This window comes from Vanellus vanellus (assembly GCF_965231255.1).
Source record: "Vanellus vanellus genome assembly, chromosome: 2".
In the NCBI taxonomy this organism is placed as follows: Eukaryota; Metazoa; Chordata; class Aves; order Charadriiformes; family Charadriidae; genus Vanellus; species Vanellus vanellus.
In genome coordinates this window covers 40219917-40235480 of record NC_138906.1, presented here as the reverse complement: position 1 = coordinate 40235480, position 15564 = coordinate 40219917, and the positions used below count along the sequence as shown (strand labels likewise).

Sequence of the window (15564 nt, the reverse complement as noted above, 5' to 3'; positions counted from 1 at the left end):
CACTTGTGCAACTTCTCTTTTGCTTCCAATAAGTGCTTTCAATGGATAGATAATGTTATATTATTAGCAGAAATTACCTTTTGGAAGAAGTCTGAAAAGAAAAAAGGCAAATAATGCACAATATTAGAGCGTGGATTTCGTCTCCTTCTCAGCTGTGTTACTGCAAACGTAAAACATTTGCAACACACTTTTGCCAGATCATTCTCAGGCAGCCCAAATATTCAATTTTTCTCATTTTCTCTCTTTTCCACTAAGGTGCAAGTACTGCCTTCGCCACTTCCTCATCCTCCCTTCAGTGCCCTAGGAGAAAGCTCTGGCTTTGGCAGTGGTGGGGACTGGTAACCAGCCCTCCTGGGGGTGCACATTCCCACCATCATAGGCTTTCCCCTGTATTTTTTAGAAGGAGCTGGATTTGAACACACTGCCCCTTTTCTCCCACAAACAGTAGGTTACACTTTAAAGCGACTTGTGGTTTTTACTTTCCATCCTCTTTGCCATCTGTCTGTAGATCTTAGTACGCAGTCAGTTAGGATTTGCTGATAAAGGTTTTATTAAGATTTATTTAATGGGATTTTCAATCTTCCACACTTTAATCCATGTTGGAAAAAATATTAAATAGTGACAGTCCGTAGCTGCCTTGTAACTAAATCACATTCACTTAACCCAGGAAAGAATGATTTCTAAAGAACTTCTTTCTGTCTCACAAGAGCTTAGTAGTCATCTTGTTTATTATCTTGCTGTGGTTAAAATTGCCGCAGTAGGGGGGAAAAAGAAAAGAAAAATTGTTAATGCAGTTGTTTGTATAGCTTGCCCTAGATATTATCGTTATCGTTTTTTAATCTTTTTTTTTTTTCTAATGAGCAGAAGCAACTGTGAAAGGAGAAAATGCTGAAAACAAACAGTACAACTATAAATAAAATTAATTCTTTTCATGTGATGCAAGTCAAGGGAAAAACCTAGCTCAATACGCTCTGGCTTCTTGACACTCAAGGTGTGATCAGAGATTACTTATCATCCACAGGAGAGTGGGAAGCAAGTTAATTAAAATTTTCCACCCTTTCACTGAATGAAATGTCTCTCAGTTTGAGATGCATTATTTGAACACTTCTTTTTTAGTAGAGCTCTGGCACGTACTTTCTACTTCTGCTGGTGTTCAAATCCAATATTTGCTAGCTAGAAGGAGCATTGTAATTTCATTTTATGAAACTGTATGTTTGAAATTTTTTTCCATTGTCTCAAATAATAGTAGATAAAATATAAAATGAATACAAGATGACTCTTTTCCTCTGCACCCATCCCCCAGTGTATTGTTTGTTTAAAAGCCTTTTTGCTTTGGAAAGCATTTAATATGACACCAATTAAAGGTCTGTATAATTGTGACTCCTGCTGGCACACAAATTCCAGTTGTGGGACAGGATTACAACGAATGATTCAGGAGGGGGAGGAAGAAGTCATTTCTTGTGGTCTTAAAGAAAGCTTCAATTATCTGTATTTGCAAGTAAGGAGCTTGAAGCCCATATGAATTATACCTGCTTATTCAGGAGTGACTTCTTTCTCTTTTCTATCATCTTCAAACGCAGGCAATTATTAGGAGTAGTTTATTCCCCCAGGGACCTGGGGAAGAGGTGCGGTGTCTGACTCCAGCGAAGCGTCGTGCAGAGTCGGAGAGAGCTTGTTAAAGAGCATGTGAAGCTCGGAGGAGGTGTGCACCTCTGCATAATGTACACGCTTCCTTCCTCCAAACAGCCTAACATGCAGATTGTGATGTCAGGTACCAGCATATATGAAAAGTAAGGGGTCACCTTTTTGTAACAGTTGTACAGCACTCTTTTAACAGAGTTTTTTACATTTCCAGATTTAAAAAAAAAATAATTCGGTAAGCCTAATTGACTTTAAGTCAATCTGAAAATTATTTTCCAGTAACTTTACACTTTTGAATGTGCTTACCTGCTCTTTTGCTTTCTGAAACATTGGGATTGTGAAATACAGCATCATCTGCTGCAGATGATGCTTAATCCTGACAAGTCAGACACGTCCAAAGCCAGCCTTGTCTCGCCACTCAGAGCCTGCAGGGACGGTGGGCTGTGGCAGGAGTGACAGCACGTCCCTGAAACAATTGGGCTTCTGCAGCAGCCAAATGAGCTCTGCGTGGTATTGATGTCCTTCCTCATTGCTGTAATCTTCCTCTGATTTTTGATGTTTGTTGCATATCCTGATGCAAGGAGAAGGTTCTCCTTGCTAATCGACAACCTTAGGCAATGAATTCAAAACAGAAATCCTCTTTGCAACATAAGATGTTACTTGGGGCACAAACAAGGTCTGCTGTGCCAGTCTTTCCTGACCCGCTAGTCTTCCACCCTCTAAATGAGTGAGCTGCTTCTGTTTTTTTTCCTCTGCAAACACTGTTTGATGGAGGGAATGTTTTGGGCAGATCATTTTATATGTTCTTGCAGGTGCCTCAGGGCAGGCTTGCGACGGTGGATGCTCTGACCTTATTCTTAATGCTCATGTTGCATATTTTCATCTTTATTTTTGGAAGGCGTTGTTGACCAGTCTCATAAATCTCAGTGTGTTATTAATGTGTTTTCTTGAGATGTTATGTCTTAAAGGCATCTAGATACTTCATAATTTTTGCATTACCCTTGGACACTATTTTAAAAACTGGAAAGAGGGTGGAAATATCACAGAATCACAGAATGGTCGGTGTTGGAAGGGACCTCTGGAGATCATCTAGTCCAACCCCAAATATCCATCTTACAGAGGGAAATGGGAGTCTGAGGAGACTCTGAATCTACCACGATCACAGTAGGGTAAATCCTGATGGCTTCAGAGGACGTGAGTCAAAGGCCACGTGGTATTGCGCCCCTCTTGCAGAGCATCTCTTTCCTCTCCTGGTGTTAGCAATTCTGGTCTGTGATGTTGTCAAGCAGCAGTATCTCTGTAAATCCCTGAAAGCCTCAGGGGAAAAAAATCAGAAGTAACATTAGTAGAATGTTCTCTTGCATGCAGTTTCTGGAGTGGTGTTTTTAAACATTCTCCTTTTTAAGCAGGGGTGATACGGTTTCTTCAGCTATTTGCATTAGTAGTCATGATCAGGTTTTTAATAGGTATAGTCAGGCAGTCATTCAGTTATGAAGATATCAAGTGACCTAAATTACGTTTGTTAGAAGAAAGGAATAGCTGAGATTGGAATTCACTAAAATACCTTGAAATAACTACAGCAGGATTTGGATTAGTTCTGATCAAATTACTATTTTAATACTGGGGAATAAATGGATTTTTTTGGGCTGCAAAACTATTGGGCCTTACCCAGTGTTGAGAATTGGCAGTTAAAACTCCTTGCGTGCACATGAAACCAGTGTAAGTGCCTGAGCTTTTTGGCAAATATAATTGTTATTCCAATGGAATATGGTTATACTTGTAGAGACTAGTAGTTACCATTTGCGTTGTGTTTATTAAAATTAAAAGCTAGTAAATATGCTCAGGCATCTATTTGATAAATTACTGGAAGTCTTGGCAATTAGACACCTTACTGGAGCAATCTTTGTTGAAACCACCAGTGGTTCTTTCTGTGCAAATTACCGGGTCTGCCATTTAGTAGAAAGAATTAGCAAGGCTCTGCTGGGTAGATCTGCGGCTGCAGCCAGACTTCTGCACTGAAAAGCAACATTTTTGGCCTCACCCACAGATTTCCCTATTCAAAATAAGAAGGAAGCGATGCGTATTTATGGGTGATAAAAGGCATACACCTGTACTTATCTTTTATTTTTGTTGTTGTTGGCTATTTTGCTTTTCACCCATTACAATAAAGTAACCCAACTGATTTCAGTACAGATCTTCAGGATTTACTCTAGCCTAGACAAGAGCAGAATCTAAGCAAAGCAATGTTGTCATTTTTTAACTACTTGAATATCTTTTTGCTTGGGAGGAGATAATTGATAAAATACAATGAATTGGTCCTGTTCAGATCTGGAATCATCTAAAGCTAGATGGATGATTCAGGCAGTGTAAAAATAAGATCACAGATGTTTACCATTTTAAACAAACTCATTTAACAGTTTGTGATGTACAGGCGATTGGTCCTGCGTCTCGTGTTTTCAAACGTTTTCCTTCCTGCCTAGCTGAACATATAGAATGCCCCACTTTAGTAGAAAAACCCTTTCTCCCTCCCAGAAAGCCCACACGTGTATATTTTCTTGGGTTTGGGTTGGTTTTTTTTTTTTTTTTTGTGTCGTACTGAATGTCACACTCCAAGTGATGATGCTAACTGTTGATTTTTCTTTCCTAGGGGGTTGAAGTGCAGACAGACTATGTTCCGCTGCTGAATTCCCTTGCCATGTACGGCTGGCAGCTGACGTGCGTGCTTCCGACTCCAATTGTGAAGACAAACAGGTAGGGAGGGGATGGGCAGGATGGGCACTGCCTTTTGGCCAAGGAAGTCGCTGTATGAACCACCACAGTCCGTACTAGCAATTCTCTGTGGAGTTGGCATGGATTTCCTTGCACGCGCGCGGTAGCTGCCCTTGCAAACCCTGCTGCAGCTGTTTACTGGCTTTTCTGAGCATCATAAGCTGCGTGGGGCAGGAAGCACGTGGGCAAAATACTGCAAGGTGGCAGTGTGGTTTCTGCATGAATTTTCAGGGTATTGTCTCTGCCTTTCTGTAAACCCCTTGATTGTAAAATTCCTGCTCTGAATCTTCCAGTAACTCCTCTTAGAGCAAAGGCAAAACCTGTGATAACACTTGGAGTGAGATCTGTCTGAAGAAAAGTAATTTTATTCTTAATTGATGTTTGTCTAATGCTGCTGGTATACACTGTCTAGCTGAGCAGAACCATGTGAGATTGGTGTATCGTTACTCAAGTAGCCTTGTTTACATATGTAATCATTCTGTGGTCTACTATGCTATTATTAAAATTCTGAGTTTTAAAATATAAATGCAAGCTATTAAAAAATATTCTTCATAACTGTGGTGAAAAATAATCATCCCATTTGTCAATTGTGAAGATGGCACATTCTGGATTTTCACTGGTCAGGAATGTATTTATATATACACCAATATAATCAGTCATGATTTGCTATCTTAAAAGAGTAAAAATGCGCCCAGTTCTTTATGAGATCTAGATGGGGACTACTCCTACACATAAAAGCCTAAAAAGTAAAGGCCATCTGTGCTGGGGGAAAAATGGTATTTAAGTTTTTCTTATACATTTAAATATAGGAACGAATGCAAAATCATAATGATGATTTGTAAGCCCTGTCTCTTAAAGGTAAGTAGGGTTTTCTTTCTCTTCTAGCTTTCCGCATCCCATTTATAACTTCAGCAACACAGGTCAGGTTGACAGTGCAGAAGAGCACCTACCCAATCTAACCGTTGGTGGCATTTGATTGTGCCTCCTGCCATGCTGCAGACCCGTAGGGAGCACCCAGCCACGTTCCGGATCAGTGCCCTGGGAGGGAGAGAGGGAGCGCTCCGGTGTCGCTGAGATGCTGCTACACAGAGGCACCGGCGTGCTTGGGTTTCTTGCTTTTTGTTCCAAACAATTTATTCTGTGTTTACACACTAATGCTAAAACATTCAGCAAAAGTATGTCACAGGCTGACAGGCTCTATCAGGCTGAACAGTTGCGCTTTTCTCCCCCCAAAATACCAGGCTGCTCAAAGACACTGGGGACAGGCAATGTTTAGGTCATTCTTCATTTTTTCTTCTTTGACCTGCAGAAATAAATGACTGAGATGGATTTTCGCTTTGAATGATGCTGGATGTGAATTTAATTCATTCTCAGGAGTGTGCATTTGTTTCTTTGCAGGGAGGGGAATTTATCTACAAAGCAAATTGTATTTCTTCAGAGACCTTCTTTGCCCCAGAAAGCAAAGAAGAAAGAATCTAAGGTAAATAACCTTGAGTTCCTGGTTTCTTTGGTTTTTGTTGGAGGTATTTTAATATTGTAATTGATTTCCCATAGAAGTAAAAATGCCCTATTCAATGTTTCTGTGCTACAGCAGCAAGACGCAAGGAATTGAGCTGTTCAAATGAGAGAAACAAAAAATGCTCAAATGATGTGAAAGCTCTTATATTTCATTCTCTGTTGAACTCACAGCAGCAGAAGAGTTGTTGATTTCCCTTTACAGCTGGGCCATAAACCTCCATACGTGACCTAAAAATTCTCTGCTCATATTCACTGCCTGCAAGGTGGAACCAATACTATTTTCTCTCACCCATTGCCTGTCTTTTCTATTTAAATTGCTCTCTCTTTCTTGCTATGTGTTTTGATAGAGCCTAGCACGGTGCAGGCCTGATCTTGGCTGGTGTTTCTATCTATTGTGTGAATGTTAATGAATTCTGCTGGAATTTAACGGGGGGGAAAAAAAAAAAAGCACCCCCCAAATCCAGCTAAATTATCCAAGAACATAGCTGACAGCTAATGATGTGCATATGTGGATACACATATGTATTCCCATTTCCCTTTTTAAATGTGTAGCTGTGGGATCCCCTGCCCAAACCTGTCACGCTGTGCAGTTGAGAGGGAAATACAAGGACTGGTTTAAATTGGGAACTGGGGAGGTGCCGACTTTCCTACAGTACTCGAATTTGCCTTGCCCTTTCAATATGCAAGGGATCAGAAAAGCCAGGTGAAGCATGGAAAGGATTTCTGAAACCACATGATGAGGAGGTTGCTAATTAATACAGGCTCGTTTTTACTCTAGCTCTGTGCATTTACGTGAGTGCTGGCTAGCCAAATGTCACCTGAAGGAGTGGTGCGCTTGAGGCCCTGCAGAAGCTGAGCTAGAGTAGGAGATTGGAAACACTAAGCAGAGCTGAGCACTAGGAGCATTTTACCCAACATTTTGGATAACTACAGATAGTTTTCATCTATAAACCACTCATTGGTTTGGAGCCAGGTTCTGAGAAAGTCATCTTTTAGGTACAGCGGAGTCCAGGAGAGTGTTTGAACTGACTGAAGTAGGAGAGAACTGTTGGGAGCACAATCGTGATTTAGGATTTACCCCCTCTCATTAGCGAAGCTGGAGCCCAGAGTATTCTGTGAATGTGTTACAAAGCCCATCTTTCTTGTTTTTGCTCTGTGTTTTCAGGTGATTAAAGGGATCTTGGGATGAGGGCTGGAGTGCCTGTATTTGGTCATTCTTTTCCTACCACTGTGTGTGGTTTTAATGGAAAGGGTGGGAATCTATAAGCAACTGTAGGACTTCAAATAGAGAAATTAGTGTGATGCTGATTTCTTGTATTATAATAACAAATGCATACCACCCAGATGACTCAAATCTTTGTTTAAATTTTTTCATTTGGGAATATAAAAACCTATTTAACAATGTCTGGTTGAGAAAACAAAGGATTTACTCGTTGGCAGTATTAAATACACAGATGCATTTGAGGGCAAAAATTACTACAGCACATTTTCATACCAAAGGTCAAGCAAAAATGGGGTACATTGATGACAGTTACATAAAGAAATGTAAGACCAGTTCAACGTCTGTAAGTGGTTGTTGTGAGTCACTTCAAAGATGCCAAGCCCAGCATTTGATTAAGTTGCTGAATATTCTGCACATACATCACAGGCTCTCGGGGTTTTTTTAACTTGTGATACAGCATGTCTAAAATGTTTATAGATAACCCCTTGTGGGAGGGAAATAGGCTGATAAGAATAAAAGGACGTTTCAGTGTCAGAAACTGATCCATCCTGTGTATGCACACCAACCAACCGCTGTTCGGTTTAGCCAGAGGAACGGAAAAAGAAACATGCAAAGGGGTGGTACAACTTATTTTTTCCTTCGGTAAGACACAAGTACTCTTACTGGTGCAATATTCAGTCAGTGATGAGGTAACCATGTTCGTTCACGTTATACAAAAATGATGCTTATTTCAGCAGAAATTGGCTGTGTGCATTTTTGTGAAATACAGAATAAGTACCTGACTAAGTATACGTACATCTGCCCGTAAAACACAGTCTTCCCTGCAGTTTGATCTTTATCACAGTCAGGGCCCTGATCTTACCGTCCATCAAAGAGAGCTTTAAGTTAAAGGGGAGCTGTGGGCGCCCAGCACTTCTACAAATCAAAGAGGAAAATATTTATTCATGTGTCTCTGAACTTTAAACAGTTGAGCTCTAGAACTGAGACGTTATCTTTCCTCTTTGTCCAAACTGTACTGATATTTAAGTGAAACATAGTTTCCTGTAAGTAAAACCAAGAAGAATCTTGTGAAAGCCAGTTTCTTTTACTTTTTTTCTTCTCTTTCTACATTAAGTTCTGGCTAGCAGAAGGAAAAAGCATTGCTCCATCTTTGTAATCTAATAAACTTAATAGATTTTGAATGGCTTTTTGAGGAAGGAATAAATAGCTAGATTAAAAATTTATGAACGCGAGTCTTCCTTTTGACCAACAGACCTGGTTGCACTGGAAAAAATGGCTTTTGGATCACAGCTGAATTTGCTGAATGTCCTGATGAGATTTATTTATGCCATCGGAACATCACCTCCCAACCCATCCCTGAGTTTCCATCAGCGTGGATGCTGCTGATGAAATGGTTGTGCACATTCACATGTACTTAGCAAACTTGTGTAGGATGGCTGAGCAGTGGCTTGGAACATGGGATGGCTTTCCTTTGGAAGGTCCATTTATTTTTTGATGAATGAAGCAGATATATTTGTCAGCCTTTATATATATTATGCCTGCCGAGTCAGTGTTTCAAGGTAGTGCTAGTTCCCCTTTTTTTCCGATAGTAATTAAAACAGTTCTGAAATGGCAGCTGTGGTAAGTCTTGCGGCAAGTGTTGCAAGAGGCAGCTTCATGCTTTCTCATCAAAACCTGTTCATTCTGTTCATACAAACAGTTCGGAATATTTTACGGTGTGGGTATGATCTTGGGTGCAGTGTTAGTTCTGCTGCTAACCTGGTGAAAAACATTGGAATAACGCCATGGGATTGCTTCCTCTGCCTGCGTTTGTGCAGCTTTGCATATTCTTGCTTTGCACCCAGCGCAGGTGGGCTGCCAGGGTGCTGTTAGGGCTCATCAGCGTCACAGCGTGCGGAGAGGAACCCACTAGGCATGTGAAACAGCAGAAGCAGAATGTGTCACATTCTCTTTTTCTCTGTGTAATAGATATAGACATGTAGGCACAAACGATCTTAAACCGTCTGATTTAGTCATGCAATTGTTTTTAATCTTAGGTCTGTTTGGTCAAACTAGGCTTTGAATTAAAACTAAATAATACAAACATTTCTACTCAGGAAAGCAAATGTCCATGCGAGATTGGCTCCAATGGTCTTTAACATTTGGATCTCTTACTTGTAGTTTCACTGGAGGTTCTCCAAAGAAGACATGCACAACAAACAAATGAAGAAATCCGTGAAGGCCAAATTAAGTATTAGAGAGAAGCAAAAGGCAGAGGAGAAGCAGGAATTTGAAGTCACGGAGAACACAAGAAACTTAGAAGCACAGATCTCAACAACAGCAAAGCCTGGTCCGGAACAGCAGCTGGATGATGTCATAGACTTGGGAGATGAGGTAGCAGGGACCAACGACAGAGGTACCCATCATGACAGGGCATCGGAAGAAACGTGTCCTGCAAGTTGCGATACCGGTGACAATGACGCGCAGGTCTGCCTGAGCCAGAGCACGTCTGGCTGCTGTGCGGATGGGGGAACAGAGGCGGGAGACTGTGCCCCAGTATCCGATGGCTGCAATGGCAGCGATGGGGCAGGGCTGGACACGGGCTGCTCCTGTGAATAAGACCTACGCTTCAAGAATCCTGTGAGTTGCTGATACTTTGCCAAGACAAAAGAACAGATTTTTGCAAATCACCATCACGAACTCCATTGCTCAATTCAACATTTCTTTGGCATTGTACTCAGTTTGCTCCTTAGCACACCGATATCTTGATATTTTAAGTAACTGCAGGGCCTGGGCTTTTTAACCCACAGAAATTAATTGCAAGATGCTGTCCATGCCCTGTCATGCCCTACGCTGTCTCCTAGAGCTACACTTTAAAACGTGGGGACAGAAAACATACTTGGGTTTTACTGTGACCGACCTTAGCAAACTAGGTTTGTGTCCAGGTCAGGGCAGATGTTCCACTTGGTCAGATTTTACTCTGTAATACTTTCTTGTCCACGTAACTTTGCTGGAGAAGTTATTGTGCCATATGTTATTTTGTCATTAAGCTTATAGTGTCATGAAAACGGTATTTGGGCTTAAACAGGCTGAAATTGGAAAGCTTAGATAAGATGGCTGTTATCTGTATTTATCTCAAATAGCATACTTACTGACGATACTCTCTCCTGAATTTTGTTAACTCTTGCAGATCTTTATGCAGTAAGGAAATTGCATACTTATTTTGGGCACGCTGGGAAAACAAAGCCCATGGTAAATTTGTGTGAGGCAGATGATTCCGATAGACAATGCAATTTCCTATTCGCTCACATTTATGTTCTCTTTGCCAATCAACAGTTCATCAATAGTTGAGGGGGCTTCAGAAGGTAGAAAAACAGGAAACAAAAAAGCAGGTAAAATGTACTTCTTTCAGCAGCTCTCTTCACTAAAATTGGAATTAGACGTTACCTCCTGACCCTTCCAGGTGATTTTGCACCACTTCCTCACTGTTGTGAAACATGTGGTGGGAAAGAACTGAAACTGTGCACAGGGGTCAGTGGCCAACCAATGTCATTAAATGACCTTACAAAATGCAAATACCTTAATAGGGTTTGGTTTTTTTTTTTTAATATAAGTAACCATATTTTGGGACCGATACCTAATGTAATTCTGTAAAATTACTACAGTTTTGTTTGGAGCTACATTAAAATATTTACAAGTGAATGTACATGTGTAATATAGCTTCTGTGTCAATGTTCTCCAAGTACTTCGGTATTCTTAAAAATGTAGGAAGTAGTTGTTTCTCTCTTCTTAACCGCCTTCATCCCTATTTAGAACTGGTCAAGTAACCTGGGAACAAGGTGAGAAATACATTCTAAATTCTCCTGATTTTTGTTTTTCTAAAGCAAGAGCTATGTAAGCAATTTGCTGGTTTTTCCCTTCACTGATTTGTTTCTGATAATTCTCCTGAGTCTTCAAATCAAAATACTGTCCAAAGAACTATGTTCTGCATCAGACGTGCACCCAGAATGGTTCAAAAGCACCTTCCACCCCTAAAAATTACACCGTTGGCAGAACACTGCAGAGAAGGGAAAAAAGTGACACCACTTGGAATATTCATCTAATTGGCATCAACGGCACTCAAGTTTAAACCATTCGATTTCACACACACAAAGCACACTGGTATTTTTTTCATTGCTTAAAGGGTTTTTATTTTGAATTCAGTGGTTTAACCACAGGACTGTAACTAACTTCAGTTTCTGGTGGTATTTTCAATTATTTAATTCTGCTTCTTGAGATTAAACTGAAGTTCCTATAGCCTCAAAAATAGGTTGTTTCAGTTGTTCTACTTAAATACAAGGTCTCTGCTCTGTACAGTTTCAAGTATCTGTTTGCAAATTTTATTAGCATAAGATCCTTCTTCTGATGGTTTCTATTTCAAGGACTGGCTTTGTATTAATCTTGTTTAAAAATATATTGTATTTAATGAACATTTTACTAGTAGAAAATGTTGCAGTAGAAAGAACTCTCCAAATACTTTTGAATATAAAGCATTTATTGAGTTGCAATTTGACCTTGTTTAACTGGATCCCAACTGCTTACCAAACTAAAGAGAAATAAAGGTCATGAGGAGATTTCTTATTTGTGGTACTTGCCAACAATTTGTCCCCAAAAGGAAGAACTCGGGTTCTCTAAGCGGTGATGAAGGAACGGTCCTCACTACTGAATTAGCAGTAATTACTAGTGGTAGGGAACTGGCTACTTGGCTGTCTGTCACCAGTCTGATGGAGCACATAAGGGTCTATGACGAAGTTGCACTTGTTTTAAGCGAAAGCCAGATGTAAAACTTTGTTCCGGTAAATGCCAGAGGGGCGTAGGGTTGGGAAGACTCGAAGAGAACTTTCATGGTTTTTTTTCAGTTTGAAAAGGGCACACGGTTTTGGTTTTGTAGTCACATAATGAATTCCAACTTGTGACTTTGAATTACTCTTAGTTCAGCTGCGTGGAGTTGCGTGCGTGCTTTTCACCCTGCCCCTGTCTCAAGTAAACTGAGAGCTGAAATCACCTCGTAGACAGATGCGAGAGATGTGATGCGGGCTGGGGAAGGCTGGCTTGGGGCACGGCAGCGAGGCCCCCCAGCTGTTATGTGCGTTTTAGCTCAGCTGCCTTTGCCATTTGGGGCTTGAAAAAGCCAGACCACCAGAGCGGTCAAGGAAGTGAAAGAAAGCAGTCATCACCTGATTTGAAGCCTGAATGGAGAACAGAAAGGGCCAGGCCAGAGCTTGACTCCTGCGTCTGAAAACCTGACCAATGTGGGAAATACGCCAACAGTGGAGAGACCAACCATACGTGGGAGAAGCTGAAATGGGAGTTTGGCTGCAGAGGTACGGCCTCGATCAGCAACTTGTGGGGGGAGGGCAGGACTCCGCACGGACTTCTCCTCCGAAGAAGCCACAGTGACTCTGAGCCACCAGCTCCATAGTGGGGTTTGTCACTCCCAACAGATGGTGGAGAGAGAAGCCAGGCTCTTTCCTTTCCCACAGAGAGCCACCATTTTAAGCCCAACCTGTTTTTTTCCCCTAAACTAGGCAGAATCTCCCAGTAAGGATGCAAACTAACCTTGCCATGCCTCTCTTGTAAGGGAAGGAGACACCAGTGAGGATTGCCGGCATGCCTGGGGAAGGAGCCGGTGGGTTGTGCTACCACGTGGTACCGATGCCGGCTGGTGACAATGAAGCACAACAGCACATGCAAGTGGCGCTCTGGTGTATTTTAACCTGAATGTGTCCTCGTTAGGCCAACAAAACCCACTTGTGTAGACCAGTCCCAGGAGTTTGCCTGTATTTGAGGGAGGAGCACGCAGTCTACTGTCAGAAGAAGGAGTTAGGCTGGTGTTTAGAGCAGGTGGTCATCCGAACAAGACAACAATCGTTAAATGGGATGAGTTCAAAGGAGAAAATCCAGCTCAGACAAGTGAAGAAATGTCAAAGTCTGAATGAAGATGGCAAAGAGGGGTCGCTGAATTAAACGAAGGATGGAAAAGGGGTTTTATATGGAAACAAACAGCCAGAGGTAGAGGGGTAGAATTAAGATGGGTAGGAAGTACAAAATCTTGAAGCATCATAATTAAAATAGTTTACGTAGAGTTTAGGTGGGGTTAAATGCACAGATAATTTGAATGGCACTTCATCTTGCTTAATTTCTTTGATTATTTGATCTGTGCACTTGGAAACAGAATTATTGAAATACCTTAAAGCAGCTTTAACATATGCATGGAAATGAAGCTAAGTACAAACAAATATACTTTTTTTTTTTTCTTCCTCTAATTTGGGTCCTCTATCAGCCTCAGTTCCTGAGGTGAGCAGAGGAAAGGCTCTGCATTTGGATACCCTGCTTTTTCTTTGTAGTTGCCGTGAATCTGTACATTTGCCTCAGGGAGCCAATTACAGGGCAGAAATAAAGCATGATCAGCTTTTCATGCAGGAATTCCATCCTCCCAGAACTGAAGAGTATAAGAAAAGCAGATACTAATTTCTTGCTGATAAGTGCTTCTCAAAAAGTATGAGGAATGCTGCCTAACAATACCAGCGCACCTATGAATGAAGAGTTGCAGATGCAATTCCTGTGTCTCCAAGGCTGTTAGTGGAGATGCACGTCTGGCTTTAGAAGGCGGTCCCTGCCAAAACCTCCAGCAGCAGAAAGGTGCCTGCAGTGCCGAGTGTGGCCGTTGACTCTAATCAGTACCTTACCTATATGCTGAAGGGGGGGAAAAAGAAGCTTTTCAATTGAAATGCTTTCTGTTACTTGCTCTAAAAGCACCCTACTAACTAAAATGATGTAATGGTAACTGAATAGCCACTCTTTTTTCCAGATAATTAATGCAAATCCTATAGGAATACTTCATTATTTATTGTACCAGATGAGCACACGGCAAACTGGTAAAATAAATGTCACAGGAAGAAGAAAAAGATTCAGTCTAATAAGGCGGTAACTCACAAACCATCTCACTAAGTTAAATATAGATGTATAGATGGACACATATCTCACTCCTCATAGTTTGCTGGAAAAAAGTATATCAGTCTACTTTCTCTCTTTAAGTCGCTCCTTAGTTGGTGACACAAATAGAAGAGGAATAAACATTCTTCTAGGATTCCATGTTATGATTTGACAATGTGATGAGAGTTTCTCCAACTCAGTAGCTGCTGAACAGCGGGGGTTGCTCTCTGTTCCCGTCAGTGTAAGCTAATATCACATTTAATTATTTGGACAGCAGATGTTTATATTGGTTAATTTTCCTTGGAATTTTTTCTTGCAATTATGGTGCAGTCAGATACAATAATAGACTTTAAGGTGAAACTGATGTTTTACTACAAGACCACTAAATTCTAGAAAGAAGAGACTTCCAAAAGACTTTAAGTGTCAACAGAAAAAGGCTACGGAGGACATGGATGTTAACAACTTTCCTGGCTCAGAAATGTCATTTATGACCATTGTATGCATTATGGAATGAAGGTGTTCTGCGCCCTTTGGCAGGATACCTGTTCCAGGTAAGAAAGAACTTCTTGTTAACAGTGATGGAGGTTACTGGTATTTGGGGGAAGAGGGGTATGAAATTTAATTTTTCCTCCATTTTCTGGTGCAGCGTGTGTTTAATACTACTTTTTAGGCGGGTGAGACCATACAATTAAGAGAGATGTGTCCTCGCCCCATAGGGCTCAATGTGAGTATAACAGGGGATGACAGAAAGAGGTTAGAGCAAAAGAGGACGATTACAGAAGCAAAGGGTTTTGAAATGCCTTTTGTTAAATGGACATTTTGCTGCAAGCCTGAGGAGCAGTTTGTGAAAGAGATGTCATTTGGGCTGAAGAAAGCATGTGCATTAAGGGAAAAAAAGGGTAAACCAGTTTATAATCCACTTAATGATTTAAAAGTCATAAGGAAAATAACATTTAAAGGCTTCTCAGAATCTTTTTATGATTACACTGTTAAAACATGCAGGAGCCTAGTGTGTGGTTTTTATTTTAGGGCACCACTGCTTCCCAACAGCAATTTATTGCACATATCTAGGAAAAAAAAAACCTGCTTCCTTCAAGCATCAAGCTCCGAGATGTCAATTGTGATCTTTGTGAGCACAACCCCCCCTTGATTTTATTTTTTGTGACAAGCACACTGTCCTATTTACATTTTAGAATGAACAAACAAGGAACCGTTCCTTGAAATAGGGGTACTCAGAAGGAATCTTCCTTTTATTTTGGTAGGAGGGAATTTGATGAGATGTCGCCTGTGGGTCTGCAGTGACTGCCAAGGAGGTGAGTAATTTCAGCTTGCATATAGCTCCGCGTGGTATAGAAGCACCAGCTTAAGTGGATGAGACTGCAGACACCACAGGATGAACACTTATGGGCGAATCCTTATCATGGTATTGTGCCCAAAAGGCACCTCTTTAAGGTCCATCA

General features: G+C 41.0%; 1 protein-coding gene across 1 annotated transcript in view; it reads left to right on the top strand.

Moving 5' to 3' along the window:
* Positions 1-10825, top strand: part of RFTN1 (raftlin, lipid raft linker 1) — a gene marked incomplete at its 5' end in the record, with an annotated part of 88067 nt that extends 77242 nt beyond the window's left edge. The window contains 3 exons of the mRNA XM_082479510.1: positions 4289-4392; positions 5809-5890; positions 9311-10825. Coding sequence (XP_082335636.1) covers positions 4289-4392; positions 5809-5890; positions 9311-9748 — 624 coding nt within the window. The 3' untranslated portion in view covers positions 9749-10825. The remainder of the gene's footprint in view (positions 1-4288; positions 4393-5808; positions 5891-9310) is intronic.
* Between the last annotated feature and the right edge of the window lie 4739 nt (positions 10826-15564).